This window comes from Balaenoptera ricei, chromosome 17 (genome assembly GCF_028023285.1).
Source record: "Balaenoptera ricei isolate mBalRic1 chromosome 17, mBalRic1.hap2, whole genome shotgun sequence".
Taxonomy (NCBI): Eukaryota; Metazoa; Chordata; class Mammalia; order Artiodactyla; family Balaenopteridae; genus Balaenoptera; species Balaenoptera ricei.
The window spans coordinates 71750667-71765322 of record NC_082655.1 but is presented as its reverse complement, the minus strand read 5'-3'; the positions used below and the strand labels follow the sequence as shown (position 1 = coordinate 71765322).

General features: G+C 37.5%; 1 protein-coding gene across 1 annotated transcript; it reads right to left on the bottom strand.

Annotated features, from left to right (window-relative positions):
• Positions 1–5614: 5614 nt before the first annotated feature.
• On the bottom strand, positions 5615–6332 carry LOC132351584 (ubiquitin-conjugating enzyme E2 D3-like). Its single transcript, XM_059901458.1, has one exon. It carries the CDS (start codon positions 6110–6112, stop codon positions 5669–5671), a length of 444 nt encoding a protein of 147 aa, XP_059757441.1. The 5' UTR covers positions 6113–6332; the 3' UTR covers positions 5615–5668.
• Positions 6333–14656: the final 8324 nt, after the last annotated feature.

Genomic DNA, 14656 nt, shown 5'->3' with positions numbered 1-14656 from the left:
TCAGAGATGTTTGTTTTGACCCAGTGTTTACAGTGAAAAGAAAAATGGTTTGAAAATCATTAAGTCGGACTCTTGTCCTGGATCTATCAAGCACCGATTGTGTGGTGCCAGGGAAATTGAATAACAGTGATAAAAACAGTAATGGGGGTAACAAGTTAGTGAGCACAGACTAAGGATGGATACGTGTTAAGGTTTTTATATGCTTTATCTTATTTTACTTCTACAAAAAAAAATAATAATAACCCTATGAAATAAGTATTATTATTATCCCATTTTTAAGATGAGGCTTGGAGATGTTAGGTGTATTGTTCAAGGTCACCCAGCTCTGAATTGGCAGAACCAGGATTGAAACCGATGCCTGCCTGGCTTCTAAGCCAGTGATCTTGACTATTATTGAGGCTTACCACGCCCTTGCTCTATTCCAGCTCAGAAAGTAATGGGTTATTCCTGAGTGATCGTCAGCTGACAGTACCATCTAATACTATTTTAAATTGCACTGTGAGAGCCCTCATCCAACCCTAAACAGAATTTGCTAAGTAGTTACTGACACATAAATAACAGAAGTGTTTAGGTATTTCACACATTCGTTTCCACAAATATTTGCCCAATGTCTAAGCAAGGGATTAGGTAATAGAAATAAGAAATGGGCAAGATGATCTGCTCACCTCAAGGGAGCATTCAGTTGTAGGGTAAATAACTATAGGAAATAGTATATTGTATATTTATATTGTAAAGGGCGCCATAAAGGGGGTAATGTTTTGTAAAGCACAGAAACCTTTTTATGTAGTGAGTAGAATCATGCCTTGGTCAAGTTCATAACTTTGTGTTTTCCTGTATCAGGTGCTCTAGTCAATAATTCTAACAAGATTTCCTTGAATAAACACAACATACACAATGCTATTTGAATCATGCATTTCATTATGCTCTCCGGTCTCCCATTTGACTCACACACTTGGGGGTTTGTCCCTTGCAGAAGGGTACTGGCAGGGCAAATTCCCTATGTCAGAAGCATTGCTGTTAGCCTCTTTGACAAAACTTGGAGGGGACCCAAATTCCTACCAGTGGACTCACCGCTTTGGGTTAAGGCTTTGGTAAAATTTCAACGTGATATAACAAGTACCATAAATCAAGTAGCCTATCAATGCCATTTGAACACATACTTAAACCTTTTATCCTGGAGAATTCAGGATCCCTAAGGCAATTCAACAACAACAAAAAAGATAGAGAAGTTTCTATAAGGTATGAAAGAATTGGGCAAAGTTCAGAGCTGTAGGATGACTAAAGACAGCAGAATATGGAGCCCAAATTCACGTTGATCAAGGGATACAAGTCATTTAGAGATAGATCCTCCCGAAGAAGATATAAAAGGAGATAGGACACACAAGACGCACTTCCTGTCTTAGTTTGGGTTCTCCCCCAAACAGAGGCTGGGATAAAGACTTGGGTACAAGTAGTTCATTTGAATTTGACCCCAGGAAGTGAGGTCGTGGGGACAATGGAACGGGATGGCAAAAAGCCTGTGAAAGGTGTGTTAATGAACCAGTTACTGCTCAAGACAACTGGAGCTCAACACCTATGGGAGCCCTTAGAGGAACACAGAAACGTGCCTCAAGATTGTCCTACACAGACTTCCCTGGTGGTCCAGTGGTTAAGACTTCACCTTGCAATGCAGGGGGTGCAGATTCGATCCCTGGTCGGGGAGCTAAGATCCCACATGCCTCGTGGCCAAAAAACCAAAACATAAAACAGAAGCAATATTGTAACAAATTCGATAAAGACTTTTAAAAATGGTCCACATAAAAAAAGTCTTAAAAAAAAAAAAAGATTGTCCTACATAAGGACGGGAAGACTGGAGCATTGACCCACCTACTCCCTTGCCCCGCTGTTTGAGGGTTGCCCCGAAGGTGTTTACTTCACTTCTGCATTTCAGATGATTGGGCTTTAGAGAAAGCTTCCAAGGATGCAAAGCAGAGAGACGGAGTGGTTATACCTGATAGGGGAGCCAGTGCATGAAGCTATCTGCCACCCCTGTCCTGAAACGAGGCTACCCGAGGAGATGAGGTGTGGAGCTCTGCCCAAGCGTGCCAGGTCTGCCCACTCGATAGTCTGTCAAGGACGAGGCCTAAGTTTTGTCATCTCCATTTTTAATTCATACCAATAACCAGAAATATGATTTTAGTAGACCCCAGGAAAAATAGATTAATGGCCTCTCTGTTCTCTCTTTCCTGGCTATGAAGATGAAATAAAACATCCTATTTCAAAATAGCCACTCGTTGAAAGATAGGCCAGTTAAGACTGTACCAACAGAATGCAATTACCTTTTGAACAGTGTAGATGATAGAAACTGTTTCCTTTATATCCACTATTCTCTTACCCTGCAAATATCAAACACTGAGACCATCTTCTTGCTGTCCAAAGATACTGGACACTCAATTCACCAAGAGTTTCCACTTGTGGAAAGTGGAGATCACACCAAGATAGGCCTCCTTTACCCAGTTTAGAAGAAGGTTTATGGTCCCACTTTCTAGTCCTACCTTAGTCATCGTGGTAAAACGCTTTCCTTTTGAAAACTAATCTCTGACTCAGAACAGAACATGGCGATCAGCATTTGCAGACACAGGAGGGGAAAAGCCAGTTTTACACATAATATACATTGCTGCTGTTTTCAGCAGTTCATTTTCATTTTAAATTCTATTGGAAAACCATATATGTCTTATTTCTGCTTGGGGTTGATTTCAAAGGGTGGGGCTGGGATTAGAGACACTGGGAAAAGATGAAATGTCCTTTTGCACAAAAACAGTGCAGTTAAAACTGTATCATATTCCTGTGATAAACTGATACACCTTGAGCTCAGTGCGGTCAAGTTTTACATGCCTGAGCTGACATGCCAATCTGCCAACAGTCATATGGTTCTCATATGGTGACACTCCACAGATGCCAACAGAATGTGAGAAGTTTCTGGCTCATTTCCTTTGATTTTGAGTGCCATGTTGCCTGTACACATGCACAGCACATACGTGTGCACACACTTGCACACACACACACACACCTTTGTCATATTATAATGGCACTGCTATAATCCACTCAATCCCAGTAGGTCCATTAAAATAACCTTATTCCTGCCTCTGTAGAAATTCATAATAATTCATCAATTAACATTTAACATTGAGGTTATTTTCAAAAGTTCAAACTGAATAAGAGTTTTCTTGCAAGTCTACATAGATTGTTCTGAGCAAAAAAATTTTTTTGAATATTTTAGATTAGGGCTCATTTTTCACCTTTGTCATTATTTTTTTAAAGTTTGGTTTCCCTGAAATGGATATTGTAGCAAATATTTTATACTGAAAATATTTTTTTGTATGAGTAAAAGCATACAACTGCAAAAAATTAAACAATTTTGTTTTTCCCATCTCAAAAATGATATGTGCCACTGTGTTTAAAGAATCTATTGCTTTAGCTATTGTGTAATATCACTACATAATTTCACATAATAAAAAATTAATTCTTTAAATGTTTAAAAAATTTATTAAATGTGTTTCCTCATTAGATCTAGTAAATCACTGAGTTTACACCATGAATATTTCAACAGTTCACTCTTTTAAATCAACTCTATTTACATAGAAATTCTTTGCTATTACTTTGCAATTGGTACTGAGCAAAGTAAATGGAAAATGAAATCAAAGTGACACATTCAAATAGTTATGACAAATGCAATTGTATACACAAATGATCCACACTTCTAGCCAAATTTTATCCTCAACCCCCAGCTTTGAGCAAGAAAGGCAGGTCTGTTTCAACTCTGTATTTCCTTTATTCAAACCTTAATGGCACACAAATATTTATAATTTAATGCATACAGTATTTAAAAATATAAATACAATATGGTCTACCTTTATCTTCTAGACTCTTATATGGAGTGAGCTCTTTAGGCATACTGTATATAAAATAGATGGCAGATGGCAATTGGATAAAACTAATATACTGTCTGGCTCACAAATGAAGAAAAGTATCTAATGAGTACTATCTTCCATCCCCTCCCTAAGGATGTTGCCATTACAGAAGATATGATTTCAATAAATATAATGAATTATTTTCATTATAAACACACCATTGCCAATTTTTTTTTCACAAAGTAATGTTTACATAAATATACCCCAAAAGCAAGGAGAAATAACATTCAAATTTAAATTGAATTCACTCTGAAGCCTATAGGCACACTGATCTTTTAGGAAACTTTCCTTTAATGTTCAAATAAATGAGCATCTGCAAATTAGATCAAAACATCTATAATCTCTTAAGAGGCAAAAAAAGACTCTTAACTCTTTTTGAGTTTTTTGATGCAGGTCATAATTTTGACAGAACACCAAGCTCCAATTTCTGAGTAATCCAAGTTAAAATATAGCAATAGCAAGTCCATTGTTATACAGTGCTAAATTATTATAAAAATTCTTATATCTTAGAAAGAAGAGTTTAGTCATGTTCCCATTTTCTTATTCCTACACAAGAGAAAGAAGGTAACATGGCTATCTACACATCATTCCTCCTCTCATTTTAAGCTTGTCCTCTACAGAATGGTCAGTTTATAAACAGTATATTTTGAGAAGAATTCCCTTCAGGCTGATTACAGTAAAGGATATGGTGAAGATAAGGACATGACATGAATTTTTCAAGCAGTTAAATTTAATTTAGCAAGAAAATACTGAGTAGCGACTAGAGGCCAAGCAATTTTTAGAGGTTGAAATACAACGATGAACAAGACACAAAACGTGTTCTTAAAGAACTCACACTTATCCTCTCTCTTTTGAAATTATTAATGAACAGTGCTTGGATAAAGGATAGAGAGGAGGAGGAATACAGAACAAAGGAGAACTCTGCTGCGTACACGTTAAAACCAGCTCCTAATCTCTTCTAGTAGAAGAAACCGCACTGCACACAGGGGCTCAGAGCTTTAACTCACACGCTCTCTTTGTCCATTATTATATGTTAGGTAACGTTTCATAGACTCATTCCTAAATAATTCAGACTATTTGGAAATCTATATCAAGTCTAGACTGAGATTAAACTTCTTTTAGCACACTCTTCATGGATGGAGTACTGCAAATTCTATAAACAAAATTATAATGGGATTATTAGCAAGTTCTTAGAGGACAAACATTTCAAGCACCTGAGAAACATTTTGCCTTCAGGCGATTGATAAATTCCTTTCCAAACAGTCTTATTCAACAAAACAGACCTCTGAAGAAACTCTGTTATATGAGAAATCATGAGTCTGGACCTTAATGATTAGATAAAATTTTCTGAAAAAAAATTCAGTAATTTTCCCCCTTAATTGCCAGATTTTTTTTTTTTTTCTTTTTGGCTTTGGCTTCTCTAAATGAATGAGGCTTTATTGTAAATGAAGATTAAGATTGTTCTCTTCTCCACATTAAATGGTTAATTAAATAGGACTGTCTCAGTATTTCTAAAGGTAACTTCTCTGAGGGAAAAGGGCACTTGGTACTACGTAGGAAGCTAGTCATGGGGTCTTGACTCCCAGTTCCATCATTTACAATTGCTGTCACCTGGGGCAAGTTACTTACTCTCTCAACTTTGATTTTTTTTTTTTTTTTAACAGTAATTTAAAGTTTATTCCAGCTATAATGCAGGTTATTCTGACTTTAAGGTAGCATCACATGGCATACTTCTGAGTCCATTCCCGAGATATTCTGTTGTACTTATCTCTGTCTGTTTTATAGATCCATGCAATCTCTGGCACTAGGGGGTCATCTGGGTTTGGATCACATAGCAGTGAACAAATGGATAAAAGAACTTTAGAAATAGTTAAAGCAGGAAACCACTGTGATCTTAGAATATCGAGACAAATGCTGCCATTACTGTTAACATTTGGATGATAAATTCTTGTTGTAAATGCAACCTTAGGTGGTTTGAAGGGGTAGTCTGTAGGAAAATGAATTGTCAAAAAGAATACACCGCCTTGATACGGGCTGTCATTAGGTGCCATAATTGTGGCTTGCCAATGAAACATATCATCCCCAACTGGACCTGCAGAACATTGTGCTGGAGGGTCACGGGCCAAATCACGAAGTTCCTTATTAATCCGTTTCAGCGCCATAGTCTGTGCTTTTCGTCTGGCTCCTCACTATCTCGGTGTGTGTTCAAAGTTCCGGCCAAAACTCTTGATTATCCCGGCGGCTGGGAAGGATTGTCTCTTGGTCTCACACCGGCTCTGCCAGACACAGGCGCAGAGGGGCTGGGGCCTCCCTCAAGCTGCGGCCTCGGCCTCCTCCCCGCGCGGCAGCTGGTGCCTCCCCGGCCCTACGGGGCTCACGCGCACGACCTCAACCTTGATTTTCTTATCCATAAAATAGGGTGATAACAATTTTTATCAAACATACTTGTTTTGAGGATTAAATGAAAGCATGCATGCTAGCTCCTACAATAGTGGATACATTTGCTAATGTTCTTCATTTGTTTTCCTATTGAGACACTCATTTTTACACTAATAATTCATAAAAACTCTTTACATACTAACCGCTTAATTTTGCCATGTATAAACTGCAAGCATTTTCCTCATTTTGGTCTGTCTACTCTTGAACTACACTGTTAACAAGTGTATCTTTACAATATTATTTTAAAATTTCAACTGGCAAGGTAATCATTTTGCACACAATAATAGGAAAATTTGTGACTTTATTGTAGTTGTTACATTCAGTTTATAGATGATATATGGATAGTTAATATATTTACAATACTGAGTTTTCTCTTCTCAGAGTATATTTTTGTTTTCTTTCTTTATTTGTTTTCTTTTATGTACCTCAATTACTATACTGAAGTTTTCTTCAGAGAAGACTGGAATATTGTTGAATTTTTTGCAAGATATTTAATATTTTTGGTTGCTAATATGAATGGGGTTTTTATTCTTCTATACTACTGTGATTTAAACATGTTGGTGTGTATGGAATTAGCTGATATATGTATATATGTGTGTGTGTGTATGCATATTTTTTTCCTAACCCATCATTATATTGAATTTATTGGATGAACTATATTGAATTTCCGTTTAAATGCTATTAGTGTTTTCAGTAACTCTTTGACTATCCAGATAGGTCAGATATATCATCTACAATTAATAGTATATATGTTTCTTTTTTATTTTATTTTTATCATTCGTTCTCCCTATTAAGCATCTTCTTGTCTTCATTTTTATCTCTTTTTTTTCTCTATTCTGGAAGACTTAATCAAGCTGAATTTCACCCTTGATAAAATGTTAGGGAATGTTAGTCAATTCTGGTCTTCACTACTTCACTTTGGTGTATTTCTGCTGCTTTCAGTTTCCATACAATCTCTCCTTGGGGTCACCTTTGCAACGTGTTCATCTAGCTCCCTTTTTGGTTCTGCTCATTTTAGTGCATTCTCACGTCAGTTCGCTGTCCTATCGTCTCATCTTGCATTTCTCATTTTAAAAGGATCGTGTTTTCTTGAATTTAATTAAGGGCACACAGTAGATGGACTCTAAACATTACATGTTTCTCATTGTGCATGTGTCTGAAAGTGTTCTTCTTTGATTCCTAAGCACCATGTTTTATCCCTTTGTGTTGCTGAGTCTTTTTGTAGACCCAGTTTCTCAGTGTGTATGTGCATGTATGTGCATGTGTGTGCACACGTATATTTAGCCGATTGTTCGGTTTTGAATATTGAGCATGTCGTGAGCGCTGTCTCTTGGTCTGGTATTACATAGCAAGAGCGTGGTGAAGGCCTCTCAGATCTCCTTACTCACCCTAGGAATGCTATTGGAATCCTTCTCTCAGATCTCAAGCCGGAAGGCAGTTTGAGGTATATTTCCATTTTCATTTCAGTGATGTAGCAGTTTGAGATGAGCGGGAAAAGGAGCCATGTGTATTAACCTTGCAGAGAACTTCTACTTTCTGTATTGTCTGTGTTTAGTGTAGCAGCTGCACCAGAGGCATAGATCATCTTTCCACAGCTGTGAGGCGCAGGCTTTATCAAGGCACACAGTTTGACTGCATTATTTCTTTTCCCAGGGCTCCTGACTCCTAAAAGAAACCTCACCAACTTTCTGCTTGGTGTAGTTGTATAGCTTGGTATCTACCCCCCGCCCCGCAGAACTGTGTTTTAACCTTGAGCAAGTTACTTAACCTCTCTGTGTTAAAATAATAGTAACTACTTGATGGTTTGTTGTAGGAATTAAACGGTTTAATACATAGAAAGATCTTAGAACCATGCCCGAAACATAGCATAAATTCAATAAGGACTAACTAAGTGGGGACCTGGCATTCCCCCCTTGCCAACTGTAACAAGGCACCAGAAGTCCCTGATGAGGTCTGGATGGGAAGCCAGAACTGTCATTCCCACCATCCAGTAACAAGCTCACCCCACATGATGTCAATGAACACCATTAGGGGAGACTGGACTTTGGTCCCACTGAACAGTAATGAAATGCCCTCCCCATACCCACTGTGATGGTGTCAGAAGAGGCCTAGAGGAGAGACAGGACTTTTACTGCCACCCAGTAATGAGGCCACCCCCTTCCCGTGGTGTCAGTAGAAGCCACATGGGGACTGATGATGAGATGCTCATACCCCTCCTGGCCAGGGAGGTATCAGTGGAGACCAAGTGGGGCCCAGAACTCTCATTCTGACTCAGCAGTAAGGAGAAGGCTACACCCTTGGGTGTCAATGGGGGCCAAGTGGAAAAGCTGGACTTTTAGTCCTACATGGCAATCACAAAGCAGTGCCCCTCCCCTACTTCCCCTGCCAGAGTAGTGTTGGAGGAAGCAAGTTGAAATAGAAGATTTAAATAAGATCCAGAGCTTCATAATATCATACCCAAAATGTCCACATTTCAACCAAAAATCACTGGTCATGCCAAGAACCAGAAAGATCTCTAATTTATTGGAAAAAAAGACAACCAATAGGTGCCAATGAGATGACAGAGATGTTAGAATTATCTGACAAAGATTTTAAAGTAGCCATGATAACTATGCTTCATCAAGCAATTAGGAACATGCTTGAAACAAGTGAAAAAAGAGGGTCTCACCTGAGAGCTAGAAAATCACAGCAAAAAATAGTAGATATAAAAATGAACTAAATGGAAATTTTAGAACTTCAAAAGACAGTAACTGATATTAAAACCTCAATGGACAGATTTAAGAATCTGAGAAAAATCCCAAAACAGGATGAATCCAAGGAATTCACACCAACACACATCAGAGTCAAGTATCTGAAAACTAAAAACAAAGAAAAAAATCTTGGTAGCAGCAAGATAGAAATGACAACTTGCCTACAAGAGAAAAGCAATTCAAATGAAAGCAAATGTCTCATCAGAAACCATGAGGTCAGAAGGAAGTGGCACATTTTTCAAGTACTGAAAGAAAAGAATTGTCAACTCCCACTCCTGTATCCAGAGATAATAACCTTCAGGAATGAAAGGGAAATCAAGACATTGTTAGATGAAGGAAAACTAAGGTAATTTGTCGCCGGGAAACCTACCTAAAAGAAGGGGTAGAAAAAGTTCTCTAAATAGAATGTTAATGATAAGTAAAAAAAAATTGGAACATCAAGAAGAAAGAGAGAATGTGGTAAACAAAAATATGAGTAAATACCATAGGTTCATCTCCCCTTGAGTTTTCTAAATTATGTTTGATGCAAAATTATAATACTATCTGATGTGGTTATAAATGTGTGTGGAGGAAATATTTAAAACAATTATATTCTGAATGGGTGATGGTAAAGTTACATACAGGGAGATAAGATTTCTACACCACACTCGAACTGGTAAAATGATGACACCAATAAGTTATGCATAGATAATGTAATACCTAGAGCAACGACTAAAACAGCTATACACACTCAAAAACACTACAGAAAAATAAAAATAGAATTCTGAAAAATGTTTAAGTAACCCAATGGAAGGGCAAGAAAAAGAAAAGAGACATGAAAAGCAGAGAGAAAAAAAAAAGAAACAAAGAAAATCATTGACTTAAGCCCTAATATATCAATATTTATATTCAATTGGTCTAAATATACCAATTAAAAGACAGATATTGGTAGTGTGGATTAAAAACGTGACCCAACTACATGTTACCTATAAGAAACTCACGTTGAAAAGATGAATAAAATTGACATATATCTAAAGAACAAAAGAAAGGAGACACAAATATACCAATGCATCAAAGGTACCAATATTAGGAACAAAACAGTGGCTATCACTAAGGATTATAAGGAAGAATTATGAACAGCTCCACACACATAAATTTGACAACTTAGAAGAAAGGAATCAATTCCTAAAAAAAAAAAACCACTACCATAAGTCACCCAATTTGAAATTGATAATTTTAATAGCCTTGTAACTATTCAGAAAATTGAATTTATAATTTAAAATCTCTCAGGAGAGAAAACACCAGATCCAGATGGCTTAATTGGAGAATTCTACCAAACATTTAGAGAAGAATTAATGCCAATTTACACATTTTCTTCCAGAAAATAGGAGAGGACCAAACACTTCTCAATGTGTTTTATGAAGTTATTATTACCTGATACCAAAACCAGATAAAGACAGCACACAGAAGGAAAACCGCAAACCAATATCCTTCATGAATACAGACATAAATATCCATTTAAAATATTTTTAAATAGAACTCAGTAATTTATAAAAAGAAATATATAACATGACAAAGTAGGGATTATTCCAGAGACGCCAGGCAGGTTCCATATTTGAAGGACAATCAATATAATCCATTATAATAATGGCTAAAGGAGAAAAGATCTCATCATCATATCAACTGATGCAAATAAATAATTTGACAAAATCAAAAGCTATTCATGATAAAAATTTTAAAAACTCCTAGAAAAATAAAAATAGTGGAGAACTTCCTCATCTTCATTCAGAGCATCTACGAGATACATACAGCTAACATTACACTTAATGGTAAAAGACTGAATGCTTTCTTCCCAAGATAAGGAACAAAGCAAGAATGTCTGCTCTAACCCCTCTTCTTCACCATAATGCTGGAAGGGCTAGCTACTGCATTAAAGTCAAGAAAATAAAATAAAAACCATACAAATCAAGATAAAAAGAAAAAAACTGTACCTATTTGCAGATGACATAATTATCTACATAGAAAATTCGAAGATATCTACAAGAAACTCTTAGAACTAATAAGTGAGTTCAGAAGGTCACAAGATAAAAGATCAACATATTAAAATCAATTGTATCTCTATATACTAGCATTAAACATGTGGACACTAAAATTTAAAATATAATACCATTTTTAATTTGCTAATAAAAATGAAACATTTTAGGTATAAATCTGCCAAAACATTTATAGAAGTTGAATGCTGAAAACTACGCAACACTGGTGAAGGAAATCAAAGAAGATCTAAATAACAGAGAGATAGACCATGTTCATGAAGAAGACTCAACATAGTAAAGATGTCAGTTATCCCCCAATTCATATAAAGATTCAATGCAATTCCTATCAATATCTGAACAAGAGTTTTTGTAGATATAGAGAAGATTATTCTAAAATTTATATAGGAAGGCAAAGGAATTAGAATAGCTAAAACAATTTTGAGTAAGAAAAATAAAGTGGGAGGGGTCAGTCGACCTGATTTTAAGACTTGTTAATAGCTGCAGTAATTAAGACTATATTGTGTTGGTGGAGGAATAGACACATAGAAAAAGGGAAAAGAATAGAAAACCCAGAAATAGACCCACACAAATATGCCCAGCTGATTTTTGACAAAGATGAAAAAGCAATTCAATGGAAGAAGGCTTTCAATAAAGGTGCTGGAACAAATGAACATAGGTTAACCAAAACCCAAAAAAAAAAAAAACTTTCTCAACCTAAGTCTCACACCTTATACAAAACTTAATTCACAATGGATCATGAAATTTAATGTATAATCTATAAAGCCATAAATAGTTTACAAAAAAATGTTGGAGAAAATCTGTGATTTAGGACCAGACAAAGAGTTTATAGGCCAACACCAAAGCACAATCCAAAAAGGAAAAAATGAAAAACTGAACTTCATCAAAAATAAAAACTTGTGTTCTGTGAAATACCTTGTTAAGAGGATGAAAAGATAAGCAAAATATGGGAGAAAATATTTGCAAACCACATATCCAACAAAGGACTAGTGTCTAGAATATATAAAGAACTCTCAAACTCAACAGTAAAAAACCAAATAATCTAATTACAAAATAGGCAAAACACATGAACAGATATTTCACCAAAGAAGTTATTCAGATAGAAAATTAACACATGAAAAGATGTTCAAAACCACTTGCCGTTAAATAAATGCAAGTTAAACCCAAAGTGAGATATTACGCACTCATTGTATTACGCACTACACACTCACTGGAATGGATAAATAAGAAATGGTGACAATACCAAGTGGTAGAAAGGATGTGGAGAACTGAAGAAAGATTGCTGGAGGTCATGTAAAATGGTCGAGCCATTCTAGGAAACAGTTTGGCAGATTCTTAAAAAAACTAAATATGTAAATATAATGTGACCCAGCGATTGTAACCCTGGATATTCCTCCAAAATGAAGACTACGTTCACACCAAAACCTATAATGAATGTTTATAGCAACTTTATTCCTCATAGCCCAAAACTGTAAGTAATCCAGGTGTCCTTTAACGAGTGACTGGTTAAACACACTATAGTTTATCTACATCATGGAAGACCACTGAGCAGCAAAAAAGAATGGACTATTGATACACACATGTTGGAGGACAGAGGAAACAAAAAGTGCCCACTGAACTGAGAAGACATCCTGGGACCGAAAAACGAGGTAGACAGCTCCATGTAATTAATGGATCAGTTTATTACAGGGTTACTTACTCACGGGTGGATGGGGCAAACAGTGATCTGGAAGCATTCACAGCTGCATTCTGTACTGCCCCAGGGCCACTGGGACAATTTTATATTTAACCTAGGGCATGGGGTTACATGCTTGGAAACAGGGTGTGTATTCCTAAAAGTCAAGATTTATGAATGAGTAACTAGTCTTCTGGGCCCTGGGAATATGTCAGTGAAGGTTGTCATCATTGTTTGGGGACTAACAGAGCATACAGGCCACCTGGTCGTAATGATTATTAAACAATATCTATTAACTACAAAGCCCTCGACAACAGAAAAATGATTCACTGCACTGTACAGTCCTGCGTAGGGTCAGTGGAAATACAGGAGGAGCTGTATGGACCCAAGGTGGTGTCAGTTATGCTAACAGCCCTACAGTGCAACAACCTGGATGAGTCTCCAGAGCACTATACGAAAAGAAAAAAGCCATCTCAGTTACAAACCGTATGGTTCCCTTTGTATAACATTCTTTAAATGAGAAAACTATAGACGTCAACAACAGATTGATGGGGACCCAGTTAAGGAGACCCAGTTAACGAGAGGGTGAAAGGCAGATGGAGGTGGCTAAAAAGGGGCAACGTGAGAGAGCATGTGGTGATGGAAATGCTCTGTATATTGACTACATGGATGTCGATCTCCTGGTTGTCATCTTGCACCTTAGTTTCGCAAGTGTGACCTTGGGGAAAACTGGCTAAAGGATACATAGGATCTCTCTGCACTATTTTCTCACAACTGCATGTGAATCTATACTTACTACAAAATAAAAAGTTTGTTTAAAAACATAATAAACCCCTCCCCCCAGAAACGACACTACAATTTAAACAGAGTTTATGTTTTATAATCTCCGAAGACCAAAGAAAATCAGGAAAACTTAAAATCATAGTAATGAATATTAAAGAATTTTACATGTATATCATTTTAACAAAGCACTGATACTCACCACATCAATCCAAGGCAACTATCCTGCAGTGTCTTTCGGGGTTTGCAGTTATGGGGTGATAGAAAATGTGCTTTTGTTTTAATTTGAGGCAATGATTTAGAGTTCCAATCTAAACTTTTTTAGAGCCTGTGTTCCAGCCATTAGGTTAGATAATTGGCTGAGTCATGATAGCAAATGAATATAAAATAGCTCAGGTATAATCATGTTTTAAATATATACAGGGAGAAACCTTCAAGATGGCGGAGGAGTAAGACATGGAGATCACCTTCCTCCCCACAAGTACATCAGAAATACATCTACACATGGAACTACTCCTACAGAACACCTACTGAACGCTGGCAGAAGACCTCAGACTTCTCAAAAGGCAAGAAACTCCCCACATACCTGGGTAGGGCAAAAGAAAAAAGAAAAAACAGAGACAAAAGAATAGGGACGGGACCCGCACCAGTGGGAGGGAGCTGTGAAGGAGGAAAGGTTTCCACACACTAGGAAGCCCCTTTGCGGGCGGAGACTGCGGGTGGCGGAGCGGGGAAGCTTCGGAGCCACAGAGGAGAGTGCAGCCACAGGGGTGCGGAGGGCAAAGCGGAGAGGTTCCTGCACAGAGGCTCGGTGCCGACCAGCACTCACCAGCCCGAGAGGCTTGTCTGCTCACCCGCCAGAGCGGCGGGGCTGGGAGCTGAGGCTCGGGCTTCGGAGGTCGGATCCCAGGGAGAGGACTGGGGTTAGCGGCGTGAACACAGCCTGAAGGGGTTACTGTGCCACAGCTGGCCGGGAGGGAGTCCGCGAAAAGGTCTGGACCTGCCGAAGAGGCAAGAGACCATTGTTTCGGG